This window comes from Artemia sp. Qi Xiang Cuo, chromosome 13 (genome assembly GCF_049724085.1).
Source record: "Artemia sp. Qi Xiang Cuo chromosome 13, ASM4972408v1, whole genome shotgun sequence".
Taxonomy (NCBI): Eukaryota; Metazoa; Arthropoda; class Branchiopoda; order Anostraca; family Artemiidae; genus Artemia; species Artemia sp. Qi Xiang Cuo.
The window spans coordinates 72,386,521-72,405,744 of NC_142806.1; the positions used below are offsets into that span (position 1 = coordinate 72,386,521).

The 19,224-nt window shown below is 36.1% G+C and overlaps 3 protein-coding genes across 9 annotated transcripts in view; all 3 read right to left on the bottom strand.

Moving 5' to 3' along the window:
• Positions 1–1,599: 1,599 nt before the first annotated feature.
• mRpL48 (mitochondrial ribosomal protein L48) overlaps positions 1,600–19,224 on the bottom strand; it is a 17,983-nt gene continuing 358 nt past the window's right edge. For 3 of the 7 annotated variants that reach the window (XM_089098536.1, XM_089098538.1, XM_089098537.1), the window contains exons 2-3: positions 16,592–16,709; positions 1,600–2,181 (exon numbers count right to left, since the gene is read on the bottom strand). In XM_089098536.1, the coding sequence (XP_088954662.1) occupies positions 1,647–2,165 (519 nt within the window). In that variant the 5' untranslated portion in view covers positions 2,166–2,181; positions 16,592–16,709 and the 3' untranslated portion in view covers positions 1,600–1,646. Of the gene's footprint in view, positions 2,182–15,759; positions 15,847–16,591; positions 16,710–19,224 lie in introns of all 7 variants that reach the window. The other 4 variants (XM_089098539.1, XM_089098534.1, XM_089098535.1 and 1 more) reach the window with 2 other exon arrangements.
• On the bottom strand, positions 7,117–7,491 carry LOC148945631 (uncharacterized). Its single transcript, XM_089099106.1, has one exon. The coding sequence runs from the start codon at positions 7,489–7,491 to the stop codon at positions 7,117–7,119; it is 375 nt and encodes a 124-aa protein (XP_088955232.1).
• LOC148945632 (uncharacterized) lies at positions 7,588–7,989 on the bottom strand. The gene has a single exon (XM_089099107.1). The coding sequence runs from the start codon at positions 7,987–7,989 to the stop codon at positions 7,588–7,590; it is 402 nt and encodes a 133-aa protein (XP_088955233.1).

Below are 19,224 nucleotides of genomic sequence, written 5' to 3' on the forward strand. Positions count from 1 at the left end.
ACAAACAAACAGATATGAAGCACACATAGACACGTCACACACACAGAGACGACACACACAAAGAGACAACACAAACACAGAGACGACATATAAACAGAGACAACACATACACAGAGACGACACAAACACAGAGACGACACACACATAGATACGACACACACACAGAGAAAAAACACACACAGAGACGACACACACACAGAGACGACTAACACACATAGACGACACACACACACAGACGACACAAACACAGAGACCGCCCACACACAGACACCACACACACACAGAGACAACACACATACAGAGATGACACACAAAGAGAGACGACATACACACAGAGACGACATTAACACAGAGACGACACACACACAGAGACGAAACACACACACCGGCGACTAACACAAAGAGAAGACACACACAGAGACGACACACACACAGAGACGAAACACACACAGAGACCCCACACACAAAGAGACGACTAATACACAGAAAACGACACACACACAGACGACACACACACAGAGACCTCACACACACAGAGACGACACACACACAGAGACGATACACACAGAGACGACTAACACACAAAGACGACACACACACAGACGATACAAACACAGAGACCGCACACACACAGAGACGACACACACACACAGACGACACACATACAGAGATGACGCACAAAGAGAGACGACATACACACAGAGACGACACACACACAGAGACGAAACACACACCGGCGACTAACACAAAGAGAAGACACACACAGAGACGACACACACACACACAGACGATACACACACAGAGACGTCACACACATAGAGACGACTAACACACAGACGACACACACACAGAGACCGCACACACACAGAGACGACACACACACAGAGACGATAGACATACAGAGATGACACACAAAGAGAGACGACTAAGCCTGAAGATTTTACTTCAGCCCTTTCAGAACATATCTTTAATTTTCCAGACCATTTTATTTTGTTCGAGAATGTCTCTTGGATTTCTAGGGATCGGGATTTAAAGCAAAATTTTCGTGAAACTCTTGAAATAAAGAAAATCTTATTCAAGAATATTGCTTTGAATCGGGATACAGGTGAATATGGGCTGAACTCTATCTATGATAATTTATTAAAATCTGACAAGAGTAAAGTTCAATTCACCCAATGTAGTTGACCTTTGTCCAAATGTTCTATCATTGAACGCTAATGAACCGAATCCAAGAAGGTCAAAAGCTTCCGCCTTTGCTTTGAAAAGAATTAGAGATTTAAACAATGTGTAGTGTTATTTGATTTAGTATATAAACTTTTGTTTTAAATTGTTTTAGTTTAGTTTTACTACTGATGACGGTCACTATATATGTGACCGAAATATCTGGTATTTTTGTGAATTTCTATCACTGTTATCATCTCACTGTCTATTAAAAGAATTTTATCCCTATTTGAACTTTTATTTATCGTCATGGAAAGGCAGTGTGGTCTCCAAAATTATCTACACACGGTAGTAAAATATTTATGCAATAATATAGTAAATCGCTTTAAGAAAGAGCAAGGTACATTAAGATACACACAATTACCTAATAAATCAAAATTCAAATTGTAATTTTGCTTTATTAATTAAACGAGACCAAAACTTAATCACTTCTTTTTAGCATTTGTAATTTCGTCTAGTTCTTCTCTTAACGCTTTCAATTCCAAATCAGGTACGAAACGTATTTCATCATACTGATGTTCGTGAGGGTGTATACTCAACTTCACACCTTCAGGCAAAGACGTGTGTATTACCTCCACTAAAACTGATAGTAAAGAAGCTGGTACTGAGTCTATTTGAACATTTCTCTCATACTCTTTAAAATGATACTTATATTGTTGAATTCGCGAGTTTTTCTGAAATGTGACAACATCAATCGCTTTACCAGGAGTGGCCCATACATCTAAAACATCAACACCAATATTCTCACTTATTCGATGCACAAAACTTGAAAAACGCTCAAGCACGGTAAAATCATATGATTTCAATTGAATATTGAGTATGTCAGTATAACTCTCAACTGGGTATATGCTATTAAAATAATCAGGTTTTTGCAACTTCACTAAACAGGATGAGAAATGACGAGGCTTGACTTTTACAAAGTGCGAAAGCATCTGCTTGAACATCTTATCAGCTGCAAATCTAGAAAAAGAAAATAAAGTGACATATTCTCAATATGAAACACTGTACAAGGTCGGTTAGAGTACATCAGAGTCAGGCCTAAAAAACAGACACAAAACTTTTTTCATCTGGAATACATTAAATTACTTAAAAAGTAATTACAACAAAAAGCAACTATAAAGTATAGAACTTGCAAAAAGAAAATACCAGTAAAAGAAAAAGCTTACAAGCTCAAAGAGAAAAAGATTAATTAAAATAAAAAGTTCTATCGATCTTAAATTTTCTTGGTTGTAATTTTGAGTTTAACTCTAAACTATTTAAATTAAATTAAGAAAAAACGCCCCTTATTTGTGAGTGAAACAGAAAAAATCTTCTTGTGTATGCCTCGTGGACGCGTTCTCGATCGCAAGGGGGTGAATTGGTATCATGTACCGAATATCATGATGGTATCATGTACTACAGATATTTATGCCAAAAGTAAATGCACGGGAATTAATTATACTTATGTTATTCTTCCAGCTAGTGTTGTAACTGGTAAAATTGTTCACGGTAAAATTGGATAGTGTACATATTTTACCGTAATTTTACAAACCCCCGTAAAATTGGTATTTTGCCTATTTTACGTAATTTACGTATTTTACCAATTTTACGTATTTTACTGGTATCTTACATATTTTACGACGCCTTGCAATTTTCACAGCACAAAAGCGCGAATAGGCTGGCAGAAAAGTTTCCGGAAAAGAAGTTTTTCAAAGAAAAGTAAAGGTCATTTTAAACTTAAGATCAGCAGATACAAATACCTGTTAAAATTCAAACTCAAATGACAGAAATTATTATTAAAGAATAAATGAAACCTAAAACAAACAGAAATTCAATAAACAATCATAGCAAAAAAAAAACATACAAGTAATAATATAAATGATTAAATAAATCTTAAAGCGAGTAAAGCTTAAATTGAATACGCAACTCATGCTTAAAGCAGAGAAAAATATTTTGCTATTGAAGTATAAATGAAACCCGAAAAGAACAGAAATTAAATAAACAATCAATGCTAACAAACATACAATAGATGGTAATATAAATGCATAAATAAATCTTAAAACGAGTGAAACTTAAGTTGAATATGCAAATCAAGCTTGAAAAGAACAAAAATCACTGCAAACAAGAGTTTGGGTATAGCCTCCTTCGTTATTGGCGCTTTACTGAAAGCTATATGTCTTGAACAGTCTTGGAAAGTACAAACAAAATCAAATTGAATATTTGAAATATAATGATATTAATTGTTGAAAGATTCATCACTTCAAGATTTTATTTCACTGTAATTTTATTTTAATTTCCAATGCTGTAAGAATTGGATAATAAAATATTTGTAATATAATTCGCCTTCGATGAAGCGCCTTTGATGCAATAGACTTTAGGTTTTTACAACTAATGAAGGAGGCAGTATCAAAAGTCTTTTTTGTAGTAAAACTACATTCTTCTAGAACAATCTTAGAAAGAATTAATAAATTAAACTGAATATCAGATGCATAATGATATTCATTGCTGAAAGCTCATCAGTTCAGACATTTACTGTAATTTTAATGCAAGTACAAAAGAAAATATTAGTAATATAATTCGTTTTCAGTAAAGCACCAATAACACAGTAGATTTTAGACTTTTACAGTGAGAAAGGTAGGCGATGCCCGAACTCTTGTTTGCAGTGATTTTAGTTCATTTCAAGCTTGATTTGCATATTTAATTTAAGTTTCACTCGTTTTAAGATTGATTTACGCATTTATAATAGTATCTATTGTATGTTTGTTTGCATTGATTGTTTATTTAATTTTTTTTTGTTTCGTGTTTCAGTTATGACATAATTGAAAAATGTATTTTCTGTTTTAAGATTGGTTTGCATGTTCAATGTGAGCATTAATTTCTTTAAGAATCATTGATTCATTTATATTGCTGCTTGTGTGTTTCTTTTGGTATTATTGTTTAGTTAAATCTCATTTGTTTTGGATGTCATTTACTGTTTAATTGTAATTTCTGGTCACTTGGAGTCTGACTTTTAACAGGTATTTGTATCTGCTGATCTTGAGTTTCAAATGGCCTTTACTTTTCTTTGAAAAACTTCTTTTTCAAAAAGTTGTTTTTAATAAATTTTTGTTTGTTTTTCATTGCAAAAAGTTTCAAGTTTTTAAAAATTCCTTATTTCAAAATCAAACTTTTTTTTTAACATCAAATGTTCCTCAAAGTATAAAAATAATATTAACGAAACAATATCAAAGTAAAAAATAACAAATTACAGATAGCACCAAGGTAAACGAAACACAAAAGTAACAATAAGCAATTTGATGAACTTACAGCCCTTGCGCTGTAAATCGAAGTTGCCACGTAAATAGCTAAATCCAAGTATGGAAGTAAACAAAGTGTCAAAGTAACAATAATAAAGTTCCGTAACTGAGAGCCATTTGTCCATTGATAACTTTTGACTCTTAAAGAAGAACTAGAAGTTCCGATTTCCGATCAAACGAGCCCCCTCCAAAATTAATACGACCACCCCTTCCACAAAAAAATTATAATCTAATAATAGGCAACTTACACAAGTTATAATCTTTGCTCCGGGGGCTATGGAGGATTTCGTAACCCCTAGGTTATAGTAATTTGAATTCTGGACTATTTTGAACAAAATTACTATTTCGAAATTTTGATAAGATAAATTTGGGGAGACAGGCACGAGGGAGAGGGGGTTAATTCTAAGGGGTGGCCGGGTTTGGCTGTGCACAACCTTCCCGTGGTGGCCCTGTTTTCACTAATCTTAATGCATAACTAAAAAAAAGGGATCTTTCACAACTCGGCAGAAGGGATCTTTCCTTAATTTCTTGAACAAGCTAGACTAACTTTCAAAGTTAGCCTAACCTTTAAAAAAAGCTCAATTTGATGTGTTGTACAAATCAAAAATAGTTTTAGTCTACATATAGTTCAATATTGCGACTACTATTCTTCAAAAAATGACAATGTTTCTTTTGAGGGCACTCAATTTAATTAAAATTCAGCATCAGTTGGAACTGTCTGAGTATTTCCTAGCTTAATTAGACTATCTTGAACGGATATCTATCACATAGCTAATATAGAATACCATTGTTTATATATAGAGAAAAACCCATATCCTAACAATAACCATGGACAAAAATTACAAGCGTAGGCTATAGGAGGAGCTAAAATTGGTGTCCCCTGGGGTCAAGATTAGGCTGCTTCTACAGTAGGGCCCCCTTATGTCAAGAACTCAGATTTAAGTTCAAAGCCTTTTAGGAAAAGACATTTTTAGTCCAATTGTTTGGCAAACCAAAACATTCTTCAGTCCAGGTATCCCTTTACCCAACAACGTACAGACAGGCAGTCAATTTTAAGATAATTTCCAAAAAAATACTATGTTTTTGAAAAATCGATCCCCTGAACTTAATTATTTTGCATATGACTTTCCCCTTTGCAAAGAACTTAGAAACATGATTTCAAGTGATTTGGGAAACAAACATTGTGAAAATGTTTGGATTTAGCCAAAAAGATGGCTAGGCCAAACAAATCTGTATGCAGGAGCTTAAACTTGTCAACTGTTGGGCAAAAATCAAGACAGTATATATTGGCAGTATTAAATTAGCTAACTAGTCGACTACTGAAATATAGCCTATATGTCAATATATAGGAGCTGAAATTATGGTCCCGTGGGCCCAAGATTAGGCTTTGTACTTGATCTTCCTATGTTTTCGTGAAGATGTACAAGGCCCTTGTCAGGCCATTACTTGAATTTGAATATGCATAGCATCATCAGGGTACAGGGGTGATACCCAGCTTCTGGAACAGGTCCAAAGGAGAGCTACTAAGGTAGTGACAAAGATAAAAGACAAGTCTTATGAAGACCGTTTGTAGCAGTTGAAATTATCTACGCTGGTGAACAGATGATGAAGAGCTGGTAAACTTATGATCTTCATAAGACCCCCCCCTCCCAATTCACTTGTCAACTTTCCAAAATATTGGCATTGATAAGAGGGGATATTCAAAGAAACTATTCAAGCCATTAGTCAAAACTCAACACTGTCAACAGTTTTTCTCCAGTCATGTAGTCAACTATTGGAACAGTCTCTCAGATAAAACAGTCTCAGCATCCAATGATGAAGCTTTCAAAAAGTTACTAGATATCATGTCGAATGATGTTCCTAGGAAGTACCAGAGGGATGCATCTGATGTCTGATCAACCACATCATTAGCTGTGGTGCAACTCACAGATCAAGAAGGATCTTAATTTGCTCCAAAGTGCAAAAAGAAGTAATTAAGGAAAGTCGACAACTTACAGACGTTAGTTCATAGCCTTTTTGGAAGAGCTTTTTGGTCCCATTTTTTGTCAAAACAATATATTCTTCCATATTGGTGTCGCCTTTGCCCAACAACTTACATATAGGCTGGCAATTTCAAGATAGTTCAAAAACATTTGGCCATCTGTTAAGAAGTTTCCTTCCACAATCCTAATTATTTTTGTGTATTACTGTCCCATGGGTAAAAATTTACACACATAAATTTCAAGCCATTTGGAAAAAAAGGTTTCTTTTCCTTTTTTGGGCGCAATTTTCCAGAAGCCAGAAAAATAAACCCCATTTTTTTCAATCATTGGGGTCTTGTTCCAAGGACTTGGGAATCTAAGTTTTAAGTCAGCTAGATGGAAAAAAAAACACCAAGTCATTGCAATATGTTATGCATATATATTGGAAAAAACAGATATTGGGAAAATAAATAACTATACTGGAAAGATGGTGACAAAAATAAGGTTAAAAATAAGCAAGCAAATATTAGAAAACAACTTCAATCATCAACTCTGAAGGTTCACGATGAGAAATCCTTAGATTGTTCTGAGCTGCATTTTAAAGTAATTTAAGGTGATACTTGGATAATAAAGGCTTCATTGCATAGATACTAACTTACTTAGAACTTAGGTCCTCCTGAGCCATCTGGGGCGCGTAGGGTATCGACGAAGCCTCGGTAAACGTTACGCATTGGCGCTGCGGCAAGTACATCCTCCCACTGGGGTTGTAGTGATGTGTGAGCACTGTGTAGATCACGATCGTATGTGCGTCTGAGCGTGTTTCTCGGTCTTCCCCTCTGTCGACGCCCACGCGGCTGCCAATGTTGAACCTGGTTCGGGATTCTTGAGTCCTCCATCCGAAGGACGTGGCCAAGATATCTCCCTCCCTTCTTCTTAATCACTTCAGTAATAAGCAGCTGCCCAGTTCTTCTGCGGACCTCAATTTTGCTGACTCTTTGACTCCAACCGATATTCAGCACGCGTCTCAAGCACATAATTTCGAAAGCTGTGAGTCTTTTCTCTGTCCCAACATCTAGTTTCCAGCACTCACTGGCATACAATAGCACGGACAAAACGTTGCTATTAAGAAGTCACAGCTTTAGTGCAAGCGAGTACTTCTTTGATTTCCATACTGGCGTAAGTTTATTAAAAGCAGTGTTTGCCATGCCAATTCTTCTCTTGACCTCATTTTGCACTTTTCCTGTGTAATCGACCCAGCTTCCAAAGTATTTAAATTCATGGACTTGTTCGACTCTACAATTTTTGTGCAGGAGCTCAACTGGTGAGCCTGATGTTGCCATTGATTTAGTCTTGTCTATGTTGATGTTTAGGCCAACTTTCTCCGCTTTAACGCTCACTTTATTAAGGAGCTCCTGGAGTCGCTGCTTTGTCAATTCCAGAAGTGCCACAACAAACGCAAAGTCAAGGTCCGAGAGGATTTTATTTCCGACCGTTATTCCGAAGCCAGCTGCTCCTCTCAAAACATAATCCATTAAAATAACAAATAAAAAAGGTGATAAAACGCATCCCTGTCGCACTCCTGACATAATTTTAAAGTAGCTAGTTGTTCCATTCTCTGTCTTTATGCAACATTCCGTATTTTCATAAAAGGCCATGATCAAACTTATTATTTTCTTGGGGACATCATAATACTGTAGAATTTCCCAGAGTGTGTCAGGGTCCACGGAATCGAAGGCCTTTTCAAAATCAATGAAGAGCCTGTATATTTTGTTGGACCACTCATTTGCTTCTTCTATCAGAGTCCTGAGTGTGAATATGAGATCTGAACAAGATCTACCTGTCCGAAAGCCATGTTGCTCTTTTCTCAGATACGGATCAAGTGTTTTTTTTCAGTCGTTTGAGTATTACAAGCGCTACAACCTTACTTGGTACTAATATTAGGTTTATACCTCGCCAATTATCGCAGTTAAGACGATCACCTTTCTTAAATATCTTAACAATTATCCCTTTGGTCCAGTCACCAGGGACCTTTTCAAACTGCCAGACTGTTGCAATCAGTGTTATCCACACTGAGAGGCATGTCCTCATTGATGCCTTGATAATTTCCGAAGTTATGCAGTCTTTCCCAGGTGATCTTCCATTCTTGAGTTTCTTCACTGCAACAAGTACTTCCGCAAATGTTGGGGGATTTTCGTCAATCTTAAGGTTAAGAAAGGGCGTAGAAGAGATGCTTTCTCGGTCTATTTAAAACCTTTTCGAGGTGGGATACCCATCTCTCCTCAATTTTCTCAGTTTCGGTGAGAACATTTCCGCTCTCATCTTTGACTTGGCTGGATCTGCTGGGAAGCTTTCCTATCATTTAATTTGTGAGCCTATAAACTGCTTTGGAGTCTCCTTTTCAAGCTGCTTCCTCTGCTAGTCTAGCCTTCTCTTCTACACACCTCTGCTTGTCAGCTTTTGCCAACATCTTGATTTCTTTGTCCCTCATTCTATATAGGACATTTGCAAAGACCCAAGTTCTGTCGCCCCTAGCAGAGAAAATTTGCTGTCTCAAGTTATTGCGCTCCTCAATTAGTTTCCAAGATTCCTGTGATATCCAACTTTCTTTCAGTTTCTTCTTATACCCGATCACATCCCTAGCAACTTGATTGTAAGTTGTCTTCATATTTTGCCATGCTGTTTCCGGACTGTCTGTGCCATTTTCTATTTAAAGTGGAGCGAACGAGTCCTTCAACTCCCTAAAAAATTTTCTTTGGGTTTTAATAGCCAACTAGTTAGCTTATTCCAAAGTGTAAGTAAAACTCTATTGATATGTCCCTAGTTGGCTAATTCCAGCTCAAGTCTATATAACTGAAATTTTAAAAACCAGCTAAAGAGCTAATTTCATAATGCATGCAGCCCAGAACTCAATTGATAGCTGAGTAGTTGACTATTTTAAGCTTTAGTGTAAATATACAGGAGATATGAATAGTCAATTAGTTAGCTAATTCCACAGTGTATATATGGCTATGTTGATAGGTAACTAGCAGGATAGTTTAAGCTTCAGCATAAATACAAGTGGGATTTCCACAGCCAACTTGTTAACTAATTTTACAGTTTACATAAAACTCTATTAATAGATAACTATTTGGCTATTTTGAGCTTCAGTGTATATAAAACTGGGATTTTAGCAGTCAACTAGTAAGGTGATTTTACACTCTATATAGGACCCAACTGCTAGCTGACTAGTTGGCTAATTTAAGCTTCTGTGTATACAAAACTGGGATTTTAATGTCCAACTAGTATGCTAATTTTCTAGTGTATCAATCAATCAATCAAGTTTATTATTATGCCAAAATACCCAAAAGAATAGCACTGGCATGTCAAAAAAAAAGAAAAAAAGGCGTTAATCACCATGACATGTTATTATAATGTTTACAAAAGTATGGCACAAAGGAACGATCGTATTGCACACTACAATTAGCTGGAGGGTGCTTAAATTTTTCTTTCCAATTTGACCCCCGGGTGGGGCGTGGATTTTCAGGAGCTGGCTGTAACTCTCGCAGGATGCTACGAAAAAGATCCGACGACAAACAGGACCTTCCAAAAGTCATGAGCAACTCATGTTGCCTGGCAGATAGTGTGTTCAGGCCAAGTGATGTCAGACTCTCCTCATATGATCTGTATTCGTGCCAAAGGATGATTCGACATGCACGTTTTTGAATTCGCTCGACTTTAAGATCCTGAGCTTAAAATCGAGTAGATATTTTCCATTCCCATTGCTACATGAACAAAATAAAATGTGGCATCATTCTTTGTGCTGATGATTCCAAGATGTTCATGCCTGTAATTCAACAAAATGGGCTGAGTAAACTTTGTAAAATCCAAACATAGGCACAGTGCTTGAATCAAACATAATGAAGTGCAGTGTCCTACATTTTGGTAGAAATAATCCTTGTCACCAACATACCACTTTTGATCCTAATGCACCATCAAACTAAGTGCTAAAGACAAGTCCTGAAGAATGTGACCTGGGAGCACTGATTGATGAACAACTATAGTCCCATGGCCACTGGCAACAATCAATTTCAAATACAAATTCAAGGCTCAGCTTCTACAAACAGACCATAACTAGCCACACCTGCACAATCTTTCTAATGCTCTATAAGGCTTTGGATTTCGGAATTTATCTTAGCTCCTCTTCTTTTAAGAAGGGTACTAGCTTAGTCAAAGGAGTTCAGAGGTATGCCACAGAGTGTATAGCTGGCCTAAAGAACCTTTCATACAACAAGAGACTGGAATACATGCAGCTGCCAACTGCCATTATTACCAAAGCGGGTATTTAAGGGTTTGTAAACATTTTTTCTGTCAACATCCCTCTAAGTCAATAGTAATTTTACCAGTGACATTCTGTGAATATTGAACATTGTAAGACCAAACAGCAAAATCAAAGCCATATTGTCCAGAGTGCATATTAAGAGTGATATCAAACACATTTAGATGTGCTAGTTACAGCTCTAATTCAAGGTATATTTGTATATTTTTTTCCGGGTATATCTACCTCCTGGTTTGGATCCCTTTGGACATCATGATGTCTTTTATTACTCCTCAAACCGAAATGTAAATTAAACATAGATTCATCCAGCAATTGCAGCCAAGTGTTGATTTTGTTATTTCTAAGTATCCCAATGCTGGAGTTTTTTGTTGTTGATGCTAATGATTTTGAGGTAGCCTAGATAAAGTTTCCTCTTATCTTAAGGTTGAGTAAATTGGTAAAATCCAAACAAATAGGGGACACACCTGTTCTGATGTTACAGTCCCACCTCTGCTATGTCCATTAAGTAGGAGTTACCAACTCTCCCTCTGTTTGCGTCCTTCTTCAAACTTTAGGCATTCTATTTCAATCACCTAGAACTCTTACTGCCATCTTGATAGCTCCAGCCTTCTTTCTTTAGGCAAGTGCCTGAATGTCGTCCCTCTGGTGGCCTAGCCATAATCACGCGCTCTAACTCGGGGCCCCCCGTGTGTGTCGAGCAGAATGAATGGTTCCAAGCTGCCAAAATGCATGGCGTGTTTTTCGTAAATGTTTATTTACCAACCAATTACAATGACATCGCTTCAGACAAGAAGTTTGCAAAAGCATGCCAGAAGCTCGGAAAGTGCCTCCTCAGTTTAGTCCAGAAATCATGCCCTGTTATAATTCTTGGTGACTTTAACTGCAATCTCGATGATCATTCCTGCCCTCGGGCTGTACTATTGCTGAACGCCCTACCAAGCGGATTTAAAGTTGCTAAGAAGGATAAGTGCTATTCCTATATCAGTACCGCAAAAACCGTCTCAAATCTTGATCATGTAGTAACTTACAAACTGGACCTAGAGTCAGTCTCGGTTGGATCTGACGGTGCCTATTCGGATCATTTACCTCTCTCTTTGCAATACCAGCCGTCAGTCCCCAGTGTGCTCCAAAAACCAAGCCTGAGCCAGCACGTGATTGGAAAAAGTAGTCCGTGAGCAGTTCCAGCTCAATTGTGAACAAATTTTGAAGAAAATTAAAGTGCCTTTCCACCTCCTACAGTGGGATTGTGGCCTAACAGAAAGCGAGATACGCCTACAACTGAACATTTATCTCTACGAAATTTGCCACTCCTTGAGAGTAGCTGAAAGGATTGCTGTCCCATTACGTAGCGTCCGACGTGGGTCGCGAGTGAAAGGATGGGCCTCTAACAGTGAGCTTGTGAAGGCAAGAGCAGCTGCCAAGTTCTGGCTGGGGGTTTGGCACGAGTGCGACCGGCCAAGAAGCGGGGTAGTCAATGAATTGCGGGTTTATACAAAACGGCGGTTCGCGAAAGAGCTACGAAAACATCGTAGTAGCCTCAAACGGGAAACAGTTTCAAAAATCATTGAAAACCCTAATTTGGTCTGTAGAAAGTACGGGACAAAATGCTAGTGATATAGATGAGGAAATATGGGTAGATTATTTTGCTGCTGAATTCTCCCCACCAGATGAAGTGAAAAATAAAAAGTTTAGTGAAGAGCTCGATCAGCTTATGATGAAAGAGCATAATTACCTCGTGATTTCTAGTGCGAAAATAACCCACCTTTGTCAAAAATTAAAGAAGAAATTATCCGCCGGTGCCGACCAAATCTGTGCTCTACACCTACTGAATGGTGGTCCAGTTCTATCGGAGCATTTAGCAATAGCTTACCAAATTATACTAACACATGGTATTGTACCGGATATTTTCTGTTTAGGTGTGATCACTCCAGTTTTGAAAAAGGGTAAACCTGCTCATGAACCATCGTCATATAGACCCATTACTGTATCATCTGTGTTTTGCAAGCTATTTGAAAAGCTCATAATTTCGGACATTAAAGCTAGTTGTAAAGTGCCTCCCCACCAGTTTGGATTCCAAGCTGGCTTAGGATGTGCCCATGCCTTGCATGTAGTTGCAAATGTTCTACTGGATGCCCACATTTCGAAAGAAAGCCTAGCTATAGGTGAATATGATGTACGGCGGGCTTTTGATTCAGGTATCCATTCTCAGAATATGGTTGAGCTGAGAAAGTCCGGAGTTGACCGTGCTATTGTCAAACCCTTGAACGACATGTATAGTAGGCTCAAGGTCCGTATTAAACTGTCAGGTAAATTAAGTCGTAGGTTTGCTGTGGTGAAGAAAGGTATAAAACAGGGAGCCGTATCATCACCTGATCTGTTCAACAACAGCATATCGATGACCCAGTCAAAAGTGGCTCCTTGCTGTATTTTTAAAGGCATTGACGTGTCCCTAGTTGGGTTTGCAGATGACCTTCTAAACTTTTCAAGAATTTTGTCTTCTTTGGAATCTAACTTTAATATTTTGGAGATGGAGTATGATGAAATTGGGTTGAGTTTTAATGTGACAAAATGTGAAGTACTGTTATTTAACTGGAATGCCTCTCAACCCGAAATCCAACTAGGGTCACAGGTGGTCATGCCTTCTAAGTCAATTGTATACCTGGGTCTGCCGATCAGTGAAACTCTTCAGCATACACGAGCACTACTTGTAAAGCACATCGAGAAGAAGATCAGGTCAGCTTATGGAGCTTCGGTTTCCTCCAAGCGTAATCTAAATAGGTCGCTGCGTGCACAAATATTTGTTGCTGTTGCCTTACCCCATGTTCTTTACGTTTCGCCGTTCTGGAAGTTACTTACAAATTCGAATAAAGTAACTATAAGAAGAATATTCTTCAGGTACCTCAAGTTCCTACTTGAGATGCCATTAAGAACAAGTAATTCTTACCTAATGAGGCGGTATTCAGTACCTGATCCATTTACTGCGGTGGAAGCGTGTCTTGAAAAGTACCGTGATAGAGTAGAAGCGAGTAACCACCAGTGGACTGCCATTCTTACATAGTTGTATTATAGTTCCTTCGTGATTATTTTCATTTCAAGAAGTTTCGTTGTGTTTTGTATGTGCGTTTTCTTCTCTTTTGTTTTTTATCCGTCTTTTGTTCAATTGTGACGGGTTTTTCCAATATATTCATTCATTCATTCACTAATGATTGGTCAAACAAAAAGTGCTCCAGTGACAAGGGCTACATCAACCCATAAAGATATTAATCAGAAATACACAAAAGCTAATCAGAAACAACAAATAAGATAAGCCTAATAAACTACATAAAATATTAAAAAAAACACATTTCAATAGCTGCTCAATCCTACTACAAATATAACATAAGAGAATTATTTAAAAATAAACAAAAAACTGGTTTTCAAAGGCTAAAAAGTTTGGTGACAGAAGACCTGACCAGCTACATTTTAGCCTTCCTAAACTGCCTGAAATTACTGCTAATAAATTAAGCAGTTCCTGGCTGCCATTATCCAAAGCCTTCCAGCATTGTCTTGCCAGTTACCAACTGATGATCTCGTCCATTCTTTACCCTTTGGAGATTACAAAATGAAGATTTGGAAGACAAGAAATACAAGTGGCTGCCTTCTAGATATCCCTTTTCCCTTAATAGTACTTCCAGTGATTTCCCTTTGACATCCTTGTCTGTCCTTTTCAATGAGATTACAAACTCTGGACAATTTCCACAAATATGGAAGCAGAGTTCCAAAATCCCCATAAAAAAGGGACCTTCTGACCTTCTTCATTTTGCGAAAACAATTGAAAGAAATCATGAAAACCTAATACTTGACTAAATTTAATTTCCACTGATCTCCAAAAGCCATTTAGTCTTGTTAATCATAATATATTAGCTAGAAAATATATAAAATCTTTCCTGCCAGAATAGGTTGTCTCCTTCTTATCAAATACATCACAAGTAGATCAATATCATGATCATTATTCTAATCCTCTCCTTGTCCATAATGGAGTACCCCTTGGTACTCTCCTAGGCCCCCACCTTTTCTCAGTCATGACTTACAGCCTTGCTAAGAAATTTTCTGACAGATGGAAATCTGTGGATGACCTTATGATCATTGAAATTTGAACAGATATTTAATGAGCATCCTCAATGACATTGCACAAGATGCCTCAAACTTGGACATGAGAAAACCCTTCTAAGTCCATGATGATACCAATTCGTTTTCTTAAATACCCACCCTATTTTCTTGATTCTATCCCTCCTGAAATTTCCATGTTCTCCTTTAAATAGCTTGACACCACAATTTCTTCTAATTCAAAGCAGGGTATCCATGTTAAAAATATAATACAAAAAGCTAATACAACTATCTCACTCCTTAAGCTTCTAAATAAAAGAGGCCTCCCCCTTACCATTCTGGGCCCTAGCACAGTGACAAAATTTCCTCATCCTCAACACAGAGCACAATAGATCTAGTGTGGACCTTAATTTTGTCCTGAAGTGCAAATTAAGGAATACTTCCTTTGGCTGCCCCTATATTGGATACACTTGTCCAGGTTGGCACCCTGGAATTTCCAGAGAAGAGTTGGACAAAATTGAATCTACCCACACAAGCGCCCTGCAAATGATTTTCAAAGAGGGTGAAGTCCAATACTATCTCCTTTGAAAAAAATTATATTACAAATGCTTGAGTACAGGTGAGGTAGGCTATGCTGTGCCTCTTATTTTTTTTAAATGCAATGATATTTATGATTTATATTGATTCTTTTTATACTGAGTGTTACTTCTTTTCTGTCTTTTTAACATGTTTTGACCAGTCTCAATTTAAATTCTGAAAAATGAATGGATTTTCATTCTGACAGTTTTGATTTCGGCAGTTTTTTGCCAGTCTTTTACTTTTGTTGCTTTTTATGTTTTGTTTGTACTTTCATTCATTTTTACAAAACATTCAACTCAGAACCATAGAAGAGGTTACTCACAAAATCAACTAAAATGCCCTGCCAATACAGGACCATGGCAACATTTCTTCTCTGAGTCTGTTGTAAATGACTGGAATAGCCTCCATGCTGAAATGGTAACTTTAGTAACAATTACATCCTTAATATCCAGACTTGACAAAGAATGGAATAATAAGACATGGATATATGAGCAGGACTGTCTATCCCATTCACCAATGTGTTGAAGTTAACCTTAATTAAAATTTTGCCAATCATTGGCATGGAGCACAACAAATCCAATATGGACTTCAATTTTGTTTCAAAGTGCAAATCAAGGCAGACTAATATTGCCCACATCCCTATTTAGTGCTGTCTTGTGTAATAAACTTAAGATGATCAACTCCTTTGTAATAAGGGAAATTGAAGAAAATTGTTCTATTCCTCATTGTCAGTTTGGGTACAAATGGGTTTAGGTAGAGATCAGGCTCTCTTTTTACTTGTAAATTTGCTAAAGGACATTGAAAACTGAGGCAAATTTTTGATTTTATGTGCACATGATGTTGCAAGAGCCTTTGACCCATGTATACTTGTACAGGTTTTGCTCCAAGAAGAGCATTAGCAAATTGGCTCAAATTTTTTACACTAATAACACAGTTGTTCTACCATTTAAATATAAAGAAAATGGATGTTTCATAAGTTTATCTGGCAGTGAAGTGCCTTGTTCTAGTGGTCTTACTTGTCTGGATTCTCCTATTGGAGCAAATTTGAAAGAAACTACAAGCCTAGCACTGAAAAATTATGCTCATATCATCCACACTATAAAGTTAAGCACTTGCTAGTTATGTTTACATATGATTTACTGAGCTTTTCTTGCCTTTTCCAAAGATACTCTCCAACTTTTAAGACTCTAAGAAGAGTATGGGTATATTTGATGGATTTGTATACTGTTAAGACAGTTGCTCTGCATATGTATCCATGGCCTCATTTTTTAACTGAAAAAAAAACACATTGATTTCATTTAAAAAATAGCCTAACAGTTCCTCACCTACTTCCTCTTGCTTTTGTTTGACCTAATTGTAACTCTGCTAATAGGAAGCAAATTTGCTGCCTTTATTTTAAATTTGTAAAGTATTTGATGGAACTTGCAAATAGACAAGTAACTCCATCTTATAGAGAAAGTATAGATTGGTAAACCCAGCTCAGTTATTAAGAAGCATACTAATGATTAGCCATTCCTATTTGCCTTTATTTTAAATTTGTAAAGTATTTGATGGAACTTGCAAATAGACAAGTAACTCCATCTTATAGAGAAAGTTAAGATTGGTAAACCCAGCTCAGTTATTAAGAAGAATACTAATGATTAGCCATTTCTATTTGCCTTTATTTTAAATTTGTAAAGTATTTGATAGAACTTGCAAATAGACAAGTAACTCTATCTTATAGAGAAAGTAAAGATTGGTAAACCCAGCTCAGTTATTAAGAAGAATACTAATGATTAGCCATTTCTATTTGCCTTTATTTTAAATTTGTAAAGTATTTGATGGAACTTGCAAATAGACAAGTAACTCCATCTTATAGAGAAATTATAGATTGGTAAACCCAGCTCAGTTATTAAGAAACATACTAATGATTAACCATTCCTATATACACTGTGTTTGCAGTTGTTTAAGCATATTTTTCTATCTGTTATTTTTACTATGTCTTTTTTGAGCTTGCTCATTCCTCTTTTAATATGATGGGTTATAGATAAAATGAACAAATGAGTAACCAACTAGCTAGCTAATTTTCCAGAGCATGCAAATTTCTATCAATAGCTGACTAATTCAAGCATAGCCAGGATTTTAATAATCAACTAGTAAGAAATTAACTATGAGACTATTGATTGTAAAGAAAAAAGCAAGATCTATTGCTACCTTTAGGCCAAATATGATGAATGATTTACATATTATAGAGTTAATTTTTTCTACAAACAGGGCCTTTTCTCGTATCAAGTCATGCCTTAGTGGCAGAAAAGTGCCCATAAAAAAGAAAAAATTAATGGAAAGTAAAGCTGGCACTAATGAAGCTCATGAAAATCCTGCTGGCTAGCAGTAAATAATAAGTTAAAAAGCAATTTATATAGAAGTTGACCATGCTTCCATCATCACAATGAACTTTTTGAATAAAACAGTGTCAACAAATGGTTTTAAACATTATCTTGCATGGTTATTAAAAATGTTATTTTCTTCTTGAAGTAGGCCTAGGCTAATTGATAATAGTCTAACACAAAGAAAGCCAAAATTGGAAGTTTTAAAAAGTCATAAATAAAAAAAGTGGAATTTAGGGCTAAAACTACCAATCAGAAACACTTTCTGTTAGCAAACTGGATTTTATTCTAAAGTGTGGCTAATTCTTGTCTTCTTGAAAATAATGATTTGGCAGCTTTCTTCTAGTCATAAGATAAGTAAAGGAAATGAGACAAAGCACAGCTGGCTTGACTTTCAAGCTTACAGAAAAGGCCTACCTTCATCTTAGTGTAGGCTACCATTCATTTGGGTTCATCAAATCAAAGATATTTGATGCATAGTATTGATGCCACTGAATCCAGAAGAAGAAAAATTAAAAGAAGAAAAATATAGCACTAAAAAAACTGACTTGCTTTTAATTTAATGGTAAATATAAACTTTACCCCCAACCCCTAATGTGCAAATATATACCCTGAATTGGTATATATAGGGGTGGGGGATACCACCCAATGGCTAATTTGACAGTGCATATATATATATATATATATATATATATATATATATATATATATATATATATATATATATATATATATATATATATATATATATATATATATATATATATATATATATATATATATATATATATATATATATATATATATATATATATATATATATATATATAAACAAATCTTTGAATTAGCAAACTGACCAACCAGTATTTTAAGCCTAGGAGTCCAGCTGGACATAAGGAAACATATTAAGAAAACAATTCCTACTTCAAAATATACAGAATAATCCTAGTTGACACATTTTCAGGGGGAGAGCCTTTATCTTCACTTCTTTCCTTGTTTTTCTAAGAAATTCATGGATTTTCTAGAACCAATATATTCATAGTATATATACCTCCACCCCCCTAATGTGCAAATATATACCTAGAACTGCATCGTCAATCTAAACATAACATCCATTTGCATCACAAATGGCATTTACTCCCATATTAGCCATATGGTGGATGTCTGTATGTTCACTTTATTTGTAAGTTAATAATATGAACTGCAAAAAATTTACCAAAAATATAAATCTTCATTGTTTATCATTTTGTGGTGTCTCATTTATTCTTTGTTAAAACATGATTGTTAAATTGAATTTATGGGACTTGTGAAAGTCACTCTGTCTTATTGATTTCAAATGAACAATTGAAATGAGATATCACAACAGAGTCCATTTTAAATTAGAGTTGAAAGTGAAATGATCATCACATTTGCAAAGAGCA

What these genes read in the sequence shown, in the direction of transcription:
- LOC148945632 (XM_089099107.1), bottom strand. Translation starts at nt 7,989, where the DNA reads ATGGATTATGTTTTGAGAGGAGCAGCTGGCTTCGGAATAACGGTCGGA.
- LOC148945631 (XM_089099106.1), bottom strand. Translation starts at nt 7,491, where the DNA reads ATGTGCTTGAGACGCGTGCTGAATATCGGTTGGAGTCAAAGAGTCAGC.